Genomic DNA, 16,829 nt, shown 5'->3' with positions numbered 1-16,829 from the left:
GAAATAGTGATGGGGGTCATTTGAGGCCAGAGAGAATGCCATTCTTAGGCAATGACTAAGAATCAAGGGGGTCATAAGGCTTGGTGTGAAAAACACTGCAATTTACAGGAGCTGGACATTGTCAGAAATCAGATCCTCTTCCTCCATTCTTGGAGGTTCATTTACCTCAACAGACAACGCTTTTCAGAGAAGAGATCCAATTAGGAAAAAACAGGATTGGCACAGCAGATCTATGGAGATTTGCAAGGGACTCACCAGGCCAACAATGAGTCGGGGGGGGGGAAGGGTTACATTTCCAGGCTAGGGGGTGGTCAGTAATATGTTCCCAAGGCCACCCTATGTCTATTGTTGGATGAGCTCAATGAAATATTTGGGAGCTGCTGCTATATTTGGGAGCCCTGCTATATTTTGCAGACCAGTCTGGATTCTTACATAAAGGGGTGGTCTCTAAAAGGCACATTACTGCTAAAAACAAGCAAACCATTTTCCCCCAGCCTCCTCTCATGGAAAATAATTTCTGATCTCATTCTGCCACCTTGTGGCAAAAATGCTTCTGAGAATGAGAATAAAAGATGTAGTGTTCCAATTCTATACACTCACTTAATTTACAAATCCACTCTCGCTTTGTTGGTGTTAAAAAGTTAAGAATGGAGTGGAAGTATTTCGAAGATTATATGTTAAAATATTGTTATAAAAATGGCGTGCTAATAGGCTTAGAATAAAAAAATGTAAGCAATAACAACACCAATAAAGAAAGAAGGAAAAATCAGAATTTAACAAAAATAATTTATTATAGAATGCAAGGGGGGAAAGGTAGAAAGAAATATAAAGAAGTTGAATTGCTGTGGAGGGAAGTAGAGGGTGGGTGGTGGGTTTTATAATTAAGTGTATAATTATGCAGTTGTTGTAATTTAGATATTATATTTTATGTGAGGGAATCATTGTGAATGTTGGTTATTATCTATATATGTTAAGTTTCAATAAAGATTTTTTGGGGGGAAATGTAGTGTTCCAGAACTTCTGTTGTAACTTTGACCTGAACCCCTAAAAAACGGGGGTAGATCACTGCCAGATTTTAATTCTGAAAGTAGATCGCAGTCTCTCCGGAGTTGGCCACCCCTGTGTTAGTGGATCGGTGATCAATTTAGATGCCCTCCAATGTGATGATTCCAGATGCTACAAGACTCCCATCAGCCCCTGCCAGCAAAAGCCAATGGCCAGGGTTGATGGGAGCAGGAGTCTTAATAACTCTGCATTAACTCAGGAGCTGGGCTTCCTATGTGGCTGCCCACTGCCTGCATTTTGCAGAAGCAACTGAAGGTCTTTTCCCAGCTGGATAAATGGGCCTTTTACCAGGGAGTCTACTAGGTTTTATCCTTGCTTTTGCTGTTTCCAAGCTATCTTATATGTAAATCTCCCTGAGAAGATTCTTTAAATACAATTAATGAATAAACAATAATAACATCTGGAGGGAAGCATGTTAGAAACCCCAAAGATGGTCAATGCCCACCCCCTTTACTTGTTGACAGCTTCCTGGGAGGGTGGAATCGAGGTGCTTGCCATCACTGGGGCAGACCAGATTTGGCAATGTACAAACTCTCATTGCAACCTGTCTTATGTGTTCAGTTAGCAGGGCTGTTATTTTTGGAGCTAAGTGGCACTTGAAGTGCTGTTCAGTAAGCATGAAGCTTGAATCTGATTGCAGCCCCCCCCCCCTATTTATCCCTTGAACGCTTGCCAAGCTACACACCTCGCTGGCCCTGTTTTCACCTGGCTTGAACACATCCTGGAATTGCAACAAGTGCCTCTTGCTGTGAGTCTCTGTGAGACCTGCTTGGCTGACCTGTTTCCACCTAACCTGGAAGGGCAGGGCCCCAACCAACTCCAGCTACAACAGCTGCTGCTATTGTTCAAAGTGACAGGGACCACCTTACTGCAAATCCGGAAAAGCAGGCTCCCTAGAGCAGACATAGGCAAACTCGGCCCTCCAGATGTTTTGGGACTACAACTCCCATCATCCCTAGCTTACAGGACCAGTGGTCAGGGATGATGGAATTTTAGTCCCAAAACATCTGGAGGGCCGAGTTTGCCTATGCCTGGGCCTAGAGACTACCAGAGTGGAGCTTTTGTTGGGGCCAAGATTCAATTACAGAGGTATGTTATTGTTGGATGTTATTAGGATTATGCTTTTGCATTTTATTGTTAGATATTATTATGAATTGCAAGGGGATTTTTTTTTAAAGAACATGAGAGCCTGCTGGATCAGGCCAATGGCCAATATAGTCTAGAATACTGCTCTCACGACGACTTGCCCCTATGGGAAGCCCACAAACAGGATCCGAGTGCAAGAGCGATTCTCCCCTCCGGCAATTTCCAGCAACTGGTATTCAGACACATTACTGCCTCCAAAAGTGGAGGAACATAACCATCAGGGTTAGAAGCTGCTGATTGCTATGCTACGAGGATATGGCTACCATGTGCTCTACCACTGAGCTGCCTATAAGAACACAGGAATAGCCTGGCTACTGGAACAGGCTGGCAGTCTACCTAGACCAGCATCCTAGTCTCACAGTGGCCAACCATGTCTTTGAGAAACGCACAAGCAGGACTCAAGCACAAGAACACTCTCCTCTCTTGCGGTTTCCAGCAAGTGTAATTCAGAGAAGCATTGGTGCCTCTGGAGGAAGAGCAGAAAATGATTACTCCTGTCTGAATGGAGGATAGAGGAGTGTGCAAGTACAGAAACTAGCCTACTGTACAGAGATAAAATTCACGTTAATCACTCAGCCCACTTTTTGCCTCTGGCCCCAACTTCTGCATGTGGCCCTCGGGAGGTTGTCCAGATGTGAATGTGGCCCTTGGGCTGCAGAAAGGTTCCCTACCCTTGCTGGAAAGGGATGAGCAGGCAAGCCCAGGGGTACCTTTCATGGCCTGACTAAAGGCACATAAGACTGCAATGCCCTCCAGTCACTGATTGGGTAATGCAAGGAATCAGATCTACCCAATACCTTCTGGTTATTAAGCACTATGGCAAGAAAAAAACAGAAAAAGAAAAAAATCTTGCTTGTTGGAAGCAGGTGAGAGGGAAAGGGGGAGTAAGATGAGCAATGCAGAACATAAAAAGAGGAGTGCAGCACCCCCGTTAGAAGTTTAAAGCCTTTACATATCTTAGGGCTAGGCCAACAATTATCCGGAAAAACCATTTCCTGATAATTCTTTACAAGTCTTCTTGAAGTGCTGGGAGAATTCCCACCCCCACCAAAAAAAATCATATTCAATTATATGCCCCACCCCGACCTCTTCAGACTGTGAATGAAGTAGCAGAGTTGTTCATCCTGCCTTAATTATATTTAGTTTAATATTGTAGAAGCGAACCCTTGTAGAACTGAGCAGGGAGGAGGATGGGAAGAAAACTAGAATTAGTCAGCTCTGCCCTATTATTGACTCTGGCACCACCTACTGTTGGTCTCCCTGCTGTCCAGCCTACCATTCTCAAGAGGCCCCAGTCAACACTGCATGAGTATGAACCAACAACGGAGCTTAATTCCATGTTAGCAGAGTCAAAATTTTATCAGTTGAGAACTCTCTTTTGGGGGGGGGGCACCTCAAAACTGTTGAAGAATTCCACTCCTCTCCCGTCCACATTTCACCACGCGCAAATAGGATGGAGAATTGCTGAGAGGCCATTTTCCACTTCGCCCTGAAAGAAACCTAGGCAGTTAACTTACACCAGGCATAGGCAAACTCGGCCCTCCAGATGTTTTGGGACTACAACTCCCATCACCCCGACCACTGGTCCTGTTAGCTAGGGATGATGGGAGTTGTAGTCCCAAAACATCTGGAGGGCCAAGTTTGCCTATGCCTGGCTTACACCAAGTCAAGCCAGTGGTTCTCCAGGGTTTTGGACAGGAGACTCTCCCATCCTACTTGGAGATCTTGGAGACTGGACCTGGGACCTTTTGAAGCCACAACAGATGCTCTGACCACTGTGATACAACCCTTCCAACACTGTACGTAGAAAGGGTAAGGCTCCTGGATGTTCCTCCATGAAATTGCTCCTTCTTTGGCCCTTTCTATCCTTTGATCCTGACCATTTCTAAAGCTCAGAAGGCCATGACATCAGAACACACCCCACCTCCCCACACCAAGCCTTACCATCTTTTATCGTAGTACAATTTGCCATCTTCTATCCTTGCCTCAAACCGCTGTGCTGGGGATTCGGCAGGCGTGGCCGGCAAGTGTTCTGGTGACGAAGGAGACGCTGGAATAGAAGAGTGAACTCTATACACAGTCTAACCCCTACGCAGCAGCTTACGATTCAGGCAACACTGAGAGATTGCTGGGACCTTAAGCCAACAGTTGGAGGTAAAAGTATCAGGCTTTGTGAGCAGAGCACACAGTCAGAGATCTGGTTTGATTTGTGCAGGTCTACCTTGCAGAGAGTCAAACCACTGGGCAATCTAGCTCAGCCTTTGTCAACCGGGCACCCTCCAGATGTTTTTGGGCTACAACTCCCATCGGCCCCAGCCAGAATAGCTGTGCTAGCTGCAGCACATGGGAGTTAACATTCCCAAACATCTGGAGAGCACCAGGTTGGCTGAGCTCTGTTTTGGTGCTCCTCCAGATGTTGGTGAAATTCATCTTCCATCAACCCTGAACACTGACTGGGGCTGATGTGAGCTGCGACTCCAACAACACCTGACTGCCCATGCCCTGTATTATCCACTTAGCTTAAGAGCTGCTCCCCAGGGTTCTCAGAACCCTACAAATGCAAAGCAAGCCTGCTCTTCTCACTAGGCCAGACTTCCCCAACTGGGTTGTCTCCACGGATTCTAGGGATCCAGCATGGCACAAGGAGGGAGGGGCAGGGAGCCTGGGGCCCTCCAGGTATTTGCTGGACGGTCCATTATCTCTGACCATCAGGCTATGTTGGCTGAAGTCAATGAGGGTCGCAGTCCAAAATGTCTGCAAGACACGGCTAGGAATGGCTACACTGAACTCTGGCTCCTTCCCAGTTTTGAGTTTCTGTTTTCCCCCTCTGCATAGCTGGGAATTTTGGGGGACCTGTTAGCACTGGGAGATGTGAGAGTTCCAGTCAAAACAGCAAAAGAAAGCTTTTTGATAGCAACACTCATCCAAGCATTCTGCTCCTTCTTGGCTTTTCAAAGGTCATTAACTATACTCAAATCTGGACCCATTAAAATTATAACCCTATATACTCTAGCACAGCGGTTATCAACCTGCGGGTCCCCAGATGTTGTTGGACATCAACTCTCATCATCCCTGAGCTCTGGCTGTGCTATCTAGGGGTGATGGGATTTGTAGTTCAACAACATCTGGGGACCCACAGGTTGAGAAAGGCTGTTCTAGCATAAAGCAGTCTACAATAACAATGCAGAAGGCTACTTTAGATCAGGTCAGGTTGTTCGATCCTCCAGCCCAGTTTTACCTTCTCTGACCAGCAAAAGTTCTTCTGGGTCTCCAGCAGAAGTACTTCCACCATCCCTTACTGCTCCGCGTCCTTTTAGCCAGAAATGCTGAATGTTGAGCTTGGGACCTTCTGCCCGAAAGGCAGGGGCTCCATCACTGAGTTACACACCTTCCTATCTCCTAAGCCATTTTTTGAACACACTAGGAAACCTTATTGGGGTGGGGATGCCACTTACCTGGCCGTTTAGGTGACTTAAGCTATAAAAAGGAAGAACAAGAAAGCTGTTTTAGTGACTCCCTACAAGAACATAAACTGGAAGAGAAATAACTGACCTAACAGAACATTTCATGGAGGCCAACATGTCTTCTGAATGGGGATCTTTATTCCCAGCTGGCAAGTTCCAAATACCTCACATGCCCGCTCCGCAGTAACCCACAGCAGGCTTTTAGTGTGGCTGCCTCCACTCTGTGGAGCAGAGCACAGCTGAAGACGTTTTTGTTCCAACAGATTTCCCAGCTGGATAAATGACACTTTACCATGAATGTCTGCTTTGCATGGTTTTGGTTCTGCTTTAAATGTATTTGTTGTCTTTGTGTGTTTAACAGCTTTTAATTATTCATATTGTACACAGTCTTAAGATGGTCATTTTCAAGGAAATTTAAAAATCATTAATAGTAATTAATCTGAATTGGGTTGAAATGATGCTATATACGTACAGGCAACTCCCCATTTATGTGGGGGTTATATTCTGAGGCACCGCGCATTTAAGAGAAATCACGTATATTGGGAACACCATTAAAAAATCAAGCACGACAATCATTGCCTCCAAACCTCCTTGCCCAAACTCCAAATCTCCATAGGACTCAAAGATCAGTGCAAGGGCTCCTGGGATGGCACTTGCAAAGGCTATTGGGACTGCTAAACGCTGTTTTCGCGCCATTTTTGCACTCTTTTAAGGCCATTTTTGCCACTTCCGGGTTCGTGGGGATACGTGTGTGCATTGAACGTGTGTAAATGGGGAGTTGCCTGTAGTACATACACACACTTGCTTTTTAAAAATAATGTTTTTAGATGTGCAACTCTTATGTTTGTAACTTTCATAGATTTTAGTATTAGGTTGTAAATCACTTCAGAATGCCTCAAGGGAATCAATTCAAGTATTAAATTACTAATAATCTATTCTGATTGGCATCGTGACTAGTGTTATTTCATTTTCGGCTGCAAATCTTTGGATACATTTATTTATTAAAAGGATTTTTATGCCGCCCTCCTACAAAGTATCAGCAGAGTTTTCACTAACATAGAACATTTTAAAAAATGAATGTAGTACAGAATTAATATCCGTACAGTGGTATCTCCGGTTGCGTATGGGATCCGTTCTGGAGGTCCAGCCAGATCCCGAGGATTTCGCAACTGGAGAGACCACTTCAGCAGTAGAGCCCTTCAGTGCACACGGCAAAAACCTGGGAAAATATTTCCAGGTTTGCCGCTTACACATTCAGGGTTTTTGTTGGGATTAAATGAAGAGGGGGAGAACCATGTAAGCCATCTTGAGTGCCATGGAGAAAAAGGAGGGGTTTGTCTGAATAAATGAATAAAAGTAAATCACACCCAATCTACGCTAAGCACTTACCTTATTGAGAATCCTCAGATCCTCCATTATCTGTTCGTCTGTTAGCAGGTAATTTAGCTGAGGTAATCCAAATTAAGGGGGAAGTAACTTTGGAACCATGTACAAAAATGTGGCTTGAATCTCCTGGGCAGAATTTAGCCCAGGAGCAACACCCCTCTTTGTGGCTACTTCTGGGTCTCTCCTTCGCGGGCCACAGAAGGTTCACTTGCCATGGCAGGCGAACTATTAAGCAGGCAAAGGCCGACTCTGGCTGCTAGCACTATACAGAACGGTTCACAGGGGCAGAACCCCAGGAAAGCCCCATCGCCTTGAAGCAGGCAGGACTGAGCTAACGGGGTGTGGAGGGGACTTGTCCCAGTGAACAGAACCAAGCAAAGGCCCTGCTCTGAAACAAAAGGGAGGAGCAACGGTGCCCCGGGATAACCTCCACCACTAAAGGAGGACTGAGTTGCCACCTAGATGCTTTCATGGAAAGCCTATTGGGAGAACCTGATCACAGGAGCACTCTCCCCTCCTATGGCTTCCACCAACCGGCCTTCAGAAGTTTGCTGCCTCCGACTGCGGAGGCAGAGCATAGCAGCCACTGATACCCGATCTACCTTCTGCCCACCCATTTGGAGAGGAATATAGGAAGCTGTCTTACAGTGGGCCAAGCTAATGTCCTCCAAGCCTAGCATTGCCTGCTCTGACTGGCAGCAGCTCTCTATAATTTCAGGCACAGCATCTTTCCCCCATCATCTGCTACTTAATGCTCATTAACTAGACATGTCAGAGGCTGAACTTGGGATCTCCTGCATGAAGAGCTATGGTGCAATGGCCAGGCGCATTGGGCCTCACTGACTGTCAGCCAATATGCTGTGCAGCCGCATATCGCAGGGGAAGATTTGCCAACCGATAAGCTCTCTTTTCAAGGAAAGCTCATGCACCTATGACAAAAGCTGGATCATGGGCTGTGGCGGATCAGGTAGCTGGTCAAAGGATATCAGGGGCCGGCTTCCGCCTTTTGTCAGGGATGGGAACGGGGTCGTTTGGCCGCCTCCGCAATTTCCTTGTCATGATGGGCTTCACTTCCATGGAGTCTGAAGAAGGAAGGACAGTTTTTTCGTAAGGTCCACAGATTGATTAATAAAAAACATAGAAAGAGAAAAAAGAACTGTGCTTTTCCACATTAAACTTTTCTTTTTTGGGTGGGGGGTCTTTTTCTTTCATGCAAAGAGTCAGCCTGTGACTCAGCCCCTAATTTGAGAAATATACAAGTGTATCCTTAATTTTACTCATTAAATAGTATTGATAAATACAGTGGTACCTCGGGTTAAGTACTTAATTCGTTTTGGAGGTCCGTTCTTAACCTGAAACTGTTCTTAACCTGAAGCACCACTTTAGCTAAAGGGGCCTCCCGCTGCCACCAGAGCACGATTTCTGTTCTCATCCTGAAGCAAAGTTCTTAACCCGAGGTACTATTTCTGGGTTAGCGGAGTCTGTAACCTGAAGCGTATGTAACCTGAAGCGTCTGTAACCCGAGGTACCACTGTATCTACAAACTGTATGCATGGTGCAAACACATAATCGGGATTCAGCGGTGAAAGCTGCAATCCTATGCAGTTAGTAAAATTCCATTGAAATGAGCAGCATTTGCTTTTGAGTAAGCAGGCTTAGGGACACAGGTCACTACTTTCTAATCAGGTTCTTCTAGATCATTAAAACGCCTTCTCTTCACTGACAGTAGCTTTTGTAAGAACACAGGAAGCTACCTTAGTCAGACCATTGGCACATCTAGCTCAGTACTGTCTACTATGACCAGCCACCGTCGTCCAGAGCTTGAGACAAGGAATCATTTCCCAGCCCTACCTGGAGATGCCGGGAATTGAACCTGGGGACTTCTGCATGCAAATAACATGCTCTACCACTGAGCCACCGTGACTGTCCTAAAGGTACTTTTTTTGCAGACAGTGCTTGCATGTGTTTAGAGAGGCATTTCCCCTTCTCTCACCTAATTCATCCAATAATGCATTTTCCTCTAGGTCCCAGGCAGAAGTAGGTTTACAATGCCAACAGCTATCTGATCCTTTTTTAACTAAAGATACCAGGGACTGAACCTGAACACTTCTGGTTACAAAGCATTTGCTCCATTGCTGAGATATTGATTGACTCATTCATTTATAAGATTTCTTACCTGCCCTTCACCGTAAGCTCCCTAGGCAGATTACGACAATATGATTGTACAGTTACAATGGACCCTTGGGTAACGTAACTTTCAGGTTGCGAACGTGGCCAACCCAGAAGTGTATACTTCCAGGTTTTGCCATGCGCACATGTGCAGAAGCGGTGCCTCTAGATGCAGACTTTTCAAGGTATGTATGGACCCTCGGAATGAATTAAGTTCATATCCAGAGGGTCCACTGTATATGTCCTCTTCCCCAAAGAGAGATGCTGGCTTTATTATATTATTTTGTATTTACCTCCTGTTAGCTCCATAGTTAGCTTCTCGCTCTCTATCATTTTCTTCTTCTCTTCCAACTCGGCAATCAGGTTTTCCTTGAGCTCAATTTTTTTATCTTCAAATTCCTTCACAGCCGCTTTCTTCTCCTTGATGTAGTTTCGTTCCACCTGCTCCGTCTGAGGCAAGCCCAAAAGAAATCAGGGAGTCATATACAGAGCAGAACCACATCAGGTACGCATAGGTGCTGATAGGGGAACCACTGTGCTCGGGGTCACCAGACTGAGAAGCTGCGGAGTCGGAAGTTACACCTGACAAATGGCGCAGGCTTTCCCAAACTGTGCGATGAAACTGCTCGTGTGACTTGTCACCATATGGAAAGCAAGTATGAGGACTTAAAAAGAGCCCTGATTGATAAGGCCAAAGGTCCATCTATCCCAGCATCTGTAAAGTTGGATACATGGCCCCCTGCCTCTTACAGGAACCTGTGGCCCTCTTAAGTATCAGGCAGCCTCACTTGAGTGGAATTTTCTCCCTTTCACAAGTATATGGTGTCTGCCTATTTTAAAACACAATTTACATGTGTACTGCAAAACCAATGGCACAACCTAATAAAGGATGGAAATAACTATTCTCAAATGACTTGGGATTCATGCACCCTCAGTACTGAGCTTCTCCTCAGGGCAAGAAAGAGGTCGATCACAATTTGCAGAATAGTTTGAACATTCTACAGCAAAGGAAAGGAAGTTCTACTCAAAAAGACTGAAAAAGGGAACAGAATACATTAATGAAACCCAACCAACAGAAAAGGAAACACACACATATATACACACACATACTTACTTCCAGCTGGAGAAAAAGCTCTGAAAGAGAGAAAATAAGTTACATTTTTTTGCTGAACTAAGCACATTTAACTCTAGCAAGATCTCAGAGTGGTTAGCCTAGAGTGAAAATTTTGATGACGGCAAGCTACAGGCCGTTAAGACAGGCTGCAAAACCAGCCCTTGCAAGTATTTCTGCTTGCACCAGATTAATCTTCATCAGTAGCTGCACTGACAAAGTAACTAGACATTTGGTGCAACGTATACCAAACAATTCCTATCTTAGATAGCCAACAGTTAAGTTTGCAACCCTATAGCTGTCTCATTGAACTGAAGGAGATTTACTTCCAGGTAGACACAAGGGATTGTGCTGAAACACCTAATACAACTACAGAAAAGCAACATTGATTGCTGTACCTTCTTCTTAGCTGGAACATAAGCCTGACCCTGAATAAGTCTATAAAAGCCAGTCCGATTGGAAAATAAATCAATAGAAATTATTTATAAAAATGTTTGTCTAGGATCAGAACCAACTCAAGAAGGGGCACTGTAAAGATCAACAAATGAATTATGGCACAAAGTTCTGTAGACTATAGCCCACTTCATCAGATCCATTTAAGTGTGAACACCTCATTCAGGGGGTCTCGACACCTTCCAGAACTGGTTGAACAGCATTTGCACAGGGAAATGAACGGTCTGGATAAGTGCACTGTAGTCCACTGAAAGCCTACGCCACAATAAATGTATTAATCTCCAAGGTGCTTCAGGCGGTTGTTTTTGCTGCAATAGACAAACACGGCTAACCCTGTGGAAAGTTTTTAGAATGAGATTGCGACACACACAAGTAAGATCACCCAAAAGCCCTGAGCAGGGTTTCAAGCATGATTATCATGTACTTGTCTAGGCCTAGATCAGAAATCCTTAAGCAAGTCACCAGAAATGCAGTTCGCTCACCCGCATTGCGTATCCTTTCCTTGTATTGCTGATCCAGCTTTTTCATCCTTTTCTGATATTCTTGCAAAGTACCTATTAAAACCATACAAAATTAACACACTGAAATCAATAGATTAAAATATAGAATGAGAGAGCTGGACGGAACGTCAAAGGCCAACCCCTCCCAACAAAATGGGACAGCGCCATAATACTGTTGAAAAGGACTCCACACTGTTTTTCTCACTATCAAGCTATCAGTGCCTGATCTGACCTAGGGCCCAGGGTTTGTGACAGAGGTCATTGCTGTTATTTCACAGAAGTGTCTGTACACAGCTTGAATCACGCAGCTTATATCTCAAAGTAGAAGATTTTTGTTTGTATACCTCCAAGTTTCATTTTTTTAAAAAAAGACCATTCCCTTCACCAGTTTTACCACCACCTACTCTGAGCAGCCCTACTTCAACCTGATGCTTAAAAATTACAGATCAAGCTTAAAAAAAAAATTCTTTCCACAAGAAATAAGCCACTGCCGCAGAAGAAGCAACATCATATTGTTCGGACGAAATAAGAGTGTCTGGGCTACTTTCTAGTCCTTAAGGGAGAGGAGCAGGCACAAAATTGACATCACTGGTGCATCTCCCCATCCCCAGTGTCCATTTCAGTAAAATTATACACTACTGATGCTAAGAAGTACACATGAGAAGTGGACACATCCAGTTTAGGAAAAGCCACTTACCCATTCTGCTTTGTGCTTAGTAGAAATAAAAGTCAACTGACTGTCCCAAATTAAGGTAAAGTGATATATTTAAAAGGTAAGGGTATGTGGAATGCCCGTTTGTGGAAAGTTCTCCCCAGGGACGCTTGCCTGACACCTTCATTACATATCTTTAGGTGCCAGGTGAAAATGTTTCTCTTCACCCAGGTGTTCGGCTGATTAACATTTGAAGGCTTTTTAAATATGTTTGTGAGAGAAGGGGTTATTGGCTTGGTGGTCTTTATGTTTTATTATGTATTTTTTATTTTCATTTTAAATATTGTTGTTGTGAACTGCCCTGGAATCTTCACATGAAAGACAGTATACAAATTTAATAAATAAGATTAATAAGATTAATCTTAATCTTAAAGATTAATAACACACTACTAAAGCAAAATTCAATAAAGAAATAATAATAATAATAATAATAATAATAATAATAATAATAATAATACACTATTAAGGCAAAACTCAATACATTCCAGGTTCTGTTTTTTAGATAATCCAACCAGCAATATATTAAGAGTGGATTTATTTTTTACTTGAAAAACAAGAGAAGTTGTGATGCCTGCATGCAAGTACTGAAATCTCAAAATGAGAACCATCACAACGCTGGTCAGGAAAAATTCAGCACTATGCCAAATCAGGTAAGATTCCCCAGTTGCATTGCATGAAAATGGCAGAGACCCTAACCAATGATAGAGCACATGCTTTGCATGTAGAAGGTTTCGGGTTCAATCCTTGCCATCTCCAATGAAATGATCAGGCAGCAGGTAGCAGACAAATCTGGGCTGGATGGGAATATATAGAGATCTGGCATAAGGCATCTTTCTATATTCCTAATGCACCAGAAAGTCTGATTTAAGAGAACTCCAAAACATTTTATCCTCCATGGTCGGAGACAGTAGTGCCTCTGAATACCAGTTGCCGGAAACTGTAGAAGGGGAGAGTGCTCCTGTTGCTGTTTTCCCCACAGGCATAGGGTTGGCCACTGTGAAAGCAGGATGCTGGACTAAATGGGCTATTGGCCTGATCCACTGGGCTCTTCTGACGTTATGTTTTTATTTGATCTGGGTATTAAATGTAAAGCCTGCTGTTCTCGTGAATAAATGTCATGTCATGTTTTTTAAACCATACCTTCTTGCAGTTGCTGCAGCTGCCTCTTAAGAGATGCCAATTTATCCTGATACATCCTGCAAAGAGAATACATATTCTAATGAAGGAAACCCCAGTGAACACCAACTGCTGGTTTTACTTTCCTATTCAATTGATTCTTTCCATTGTTAAATTTCTATTATGTTGTTCAAGTACAGCTGAAGTGAAGGAGCAATAAAAGTTTGCTATTTTTTTTCAAAAAAAAGAACACCAAGATTTTGATACATGAAAGTATGATCCTCCTCTGCTACCTTTCCTAGCCCAAACTGCAGAACTTTCTACCTCAAAGGCATTTGATCACAGAGGGCCAGATAAGAAAATTTAGTTGCCTGGGCCACAACAGCATCTAATCTGTATTCCAGAAGGTATTGTCCAGGCAAAATGTCACAGGACGCCTAACTGCAGAAAAGGTAATGTTACGAAAGGAAGAAATTAAGAAGCATCAACTAACCCAGCACTTAAAAAAATAGTCAGGAGCATAAAGCCATTACATATCTAGAAGGAATATACACTGTCCAAACAAAGTCCCACTGATATGCTTAAAGTTCAGCAGAAACATTAAACTTAGTTCATATGCAATGCAGAACCAGTGTGAAGTCAGTTTGCTTTCAGTAAGAGTTGTTGAGATTAACAATTTATTCAGGTTTGGACCACATGGTAAACTGTGGTTGCTCAAAAACAGAAGCTTCTCATCTCCTGGCAACTGCACTGGAGGTGGTGGGGCAGGAGGCCCTTGAGTTTGAGGCCTGCTCTCGAAACACTAAACCAGTCTTCCCTACCCTGGTGCCCTTCAGCTGTTTCGGACCACTACTTCCATGAGGCATGGACAAGGGTCAGAGATGATGGAAGCTGTGGTCCAAAACAGCCAGCAGGGAGGGACCAGGTTAGGGGGAAGCCTGCATTCGATGGAAGTGAGAAGTACAGGACTATCAAGGGAAGAATTTCTCTACGCTCAAGGTACAAATTCTTTTAACTCAGGCCTCTTCTGTGCTGCTGCTTTCTGTTATTCTGGCATTAGGTTTTATGTTGTTATTTTAATTGTGATCTTTTTCTAACACACCCTGGCACCATTTGGTGAAGGGTGGGCTATAAGGAGAAATAACAACAACTGCTGCAAACAGCTCTTTGATTTAGGGAAATGTGATGTGAATTTCAATCTTTTTGTCTTAATACTTTTGCACTTTTGCCCCACCAACATACGTTCGAAATTCACTCCCTTTGAGCTGGGATATTACTCATACGAAAGAGGCATCGAAATATATCTGTAACCTGGAGAATACTTACTGCTCCTTCATTTCTACATAATCCTCCTCATTGTGCTTGGCCAGATCAGTTTCACTTGCATCTTCGGTATCTAAGGAAACAGGAACATCAGCGAGTGTCAGAGCAGTGCCAATCAGTACGTTTTTTTGTTCAAGAATTCCCCACTCAGCAGCAGAAACAAACACCACTGAGGTACAAAAAAGAACTGTACACTTAAAAAAACTAAACACGCAAGAGAGCAAGCTCATTCAAAACAACTGTGCCATTTCTTATTGTTGTTATCCAGACCTCTATGTTATAAAGGCAGGAACGTGATTATGTACCACAGTTCCCACCAGACAGCATAACAAGATTCTTACCAGCTGTGTCTGTCAATTTCCTTCCAATATTCATTCCACGCAAACTCTTTGATCCCAACACAGTTCTCCAGTATCCCACTGGCTTTAACACAATGCCCCCCTCCCCTTCTCCTGCCTCCCCACAGGCCTCTGTTCAGTGCCTCCATGGCTTCTGGTAATTACTGGAAAAATTACTACTGGCACATCCAAGACCTTTAAGGGAACAGGCACATTCCTCTTAATAAAAGCCTCCTCAAGCATCACAGCAAGGCAGGGTGCAAATGTATCAAATTAAACATGACAATAGAATGTAGGAGGCTGCCTTATCCAGGGTCTGACCATTGGTTTGTCTTAATTCACTATAACCTGCGCTACACAGATTTCTTTTTGAGAGCTGAACCATAAAGAAGGCTGATCGCCAAAGAATTGATGCTTTTGAATGATGGTGCTGGAGGAGACTCTTGAGAGTCCCATGGACTGCAAGAAGATCAAACCTCTCCATTCTTAAGGAAATCAGCCCTGAGTGCTTACTGGGAGGACAGATCGTGAAGCTGAGGCTCCAGTACTTTGGCCACCTCATGAGAAGAGAAGACTCCCTGGAAAAGACCCAGATGCTGGGAAAGATTGAGGGCACAAGGAGAAGGGGACGACAGAGGACGAGATGGTTGGACAGTGTTCTCGAAGATACAAACATGAGTTTGACCAAACTGCGGGAGGCAGTGAAAGACAGGAGGGCCTGGCGTGCTCTGGTCCATGGGGTCACGAAGAGTTGGATACGACTAAACGACAACAACACAGATTGGCAGAAAATCTCCACAAACTCAAGCAGGGGTCAGCCCTACATGAAGATGTTGAGAAGTGAACTTGACAACTTTTGCATACAAAGCCTGAGTTCTGCCAGAAAGTTCCATAAAGTAATTATGCATATGAAGAAATTCACTGAAGCAGAGCAAACATTACCCTCTTCAAGTTAGGAGAAGAAGAAGAAAAAAAGCTGCAACCCTAAACTAACTTCTTTGAAAGAAAATCCTATGGAAACAAATACTTTTATTGCCAAGTAAACATACGCTACTAATTGGTCACGAGATGTTTTCTTTTCTGACATCTGACTCTGCCATTCTTCAGAGCCTTCTTTTTTAAACTATCCATGCTCTCACAGTAAAATTCCAGAAGTTAACATTTTAAGTTGGGCCGTAAGTTTATATAAAATGCCTGTTGCTCAACACAGACCAGGCAATCCATAAAAACAGATCAATAAACAATGTTAATCTGTTTTAGTGTTTAACTTTTGCATGCTTTAAAGCATGGTTGTACATTTTTCTTGATTTTACCTTTTTCTGTAAACTGCTCTGAGGTGGTTGTTTTTACAATCAAGCGAGCAGTGTATCTATTTTGTGAAATAAATAGGTGAAATGAAAAGCAGTGGGAGAAGTACCACGCTTAACTGGGTTCTGGACTTGCAACATGCTTTCTCACATACATTTCTAGATAAGTAACAGGAAATCCTATGTGTGTTTACTCAAAAGCTAATATGAATACTTCCTGTGACCAGCATTAAACCCTACTGAGCACCATAATAAGACTGCTGTGCGAAGAGCAGAACATCCCTCCTTTAAAACTTGGTACGATAGTTTGGCAACTAGCCTTGGATGAAAAATTGACCCAGGAGAGGAGAAAGACACGGGGATTTGGAATCCTTCTAAAGTATTCAATTTGTTAACAAAAGTGACAAAGTGACTCTACTGAAAGGCCCAATGATTTTCTCCGTTTTTTGTATGAGGTTCTCCCTTTCCCCACACCCTCCTTTGAAGTCCCAGACACACTAGATGCACCCTAAAACTTACTTTTTTCTTTCTTCATTACTTCCACCTATGTAAAGAATGACACTTGTTGTAAATTGAATGTTCTGTTGCAAACGACTATATATTAAAAGGATTGCTCTGCAAATGTGTACATTTACTCACAAGTTAGCCACCTGCAACTGAGGTCACATCCACAGCATATGAATCTTGAAGTGTTTTAATTAACACAATTTCTCTTTTGTTTTAGCTAAACCCTTCCATA

At 43.4% G+C, this 16,829-nt stretch overlaps 1 protein-coding gene across 4 annotated transcripts in view; it reads right to left on the bottom strand.

The window, feature by feature from the left end:
• Nucleotides 1-16,829, bottom strand: part of SUDS3 (SDS3 homolog, SIN3A corepressor complex component) — a 29,196-nt gene that overhangs the window by 11,120 nt on the left and 1,247 nt on the right. For 2 of the 4 annotated variants that reach the window (XM_053369838.1, XM_053369836.1), the window contains exons 2-10: nt 14,449-14,518; nt 13,147-13,202; nt 11,277-11,348; nt 10,345-10,364; nt 9,524-9,680; nt 8,048-8,143; nt 7,065-7,126; nt 5,667-5,688; nt 4,156-4,261 (exon numbers count right to left, since the gene is read on the bottom strand). In XM_053369838.1, coding sequence (XP_053225813.1) covers nt 4,156-4,261; nt 5,667-5,688; nt 7,065-7,126; nt 8,048-8,143; nt 9,524-9,680; nt 10,345-10,364; nt 11,277-11,348; nt 13,147-13,202; nt 14,449-14,518 — 661 coding nt within the window. Of the gene's footprint in view, nt 1-4,155; nt 4,262-5,666; nt 5,689-7,064; nt 7,127-8,047; nt 8,144-9,523; nt 9,681-10,344; nt 10,365-11,276; nt 11,349-13,146; nt 13,203-14,448; nt 14,519-16,609; nt 16,635-16,829 lie in introns of all 4 variants that reach the window. The other 2 variants (XM_053369839.1, XM_053369837.1) reach the window with 2 other exon arrangements.

The sequence above is a fragment of the Podarcis raffonei genome, chromosome 16 (assembly GCF_027172205.1).
Source record: "Podarcis raffonei isolate rPodRaf1 chromosome 16, rPodRaf1.pri, whole genome shotgun sequence".
Taxonomy (NCBI): Eukaryota; Metazoa; Chordata; class Lepidosauria; order Squamata; family Lacertidae; genus Podarcis; species Podarcis raffonei.
This window is presented reverse-complemented; position numbering and strand designations above follow the sequence as displayed.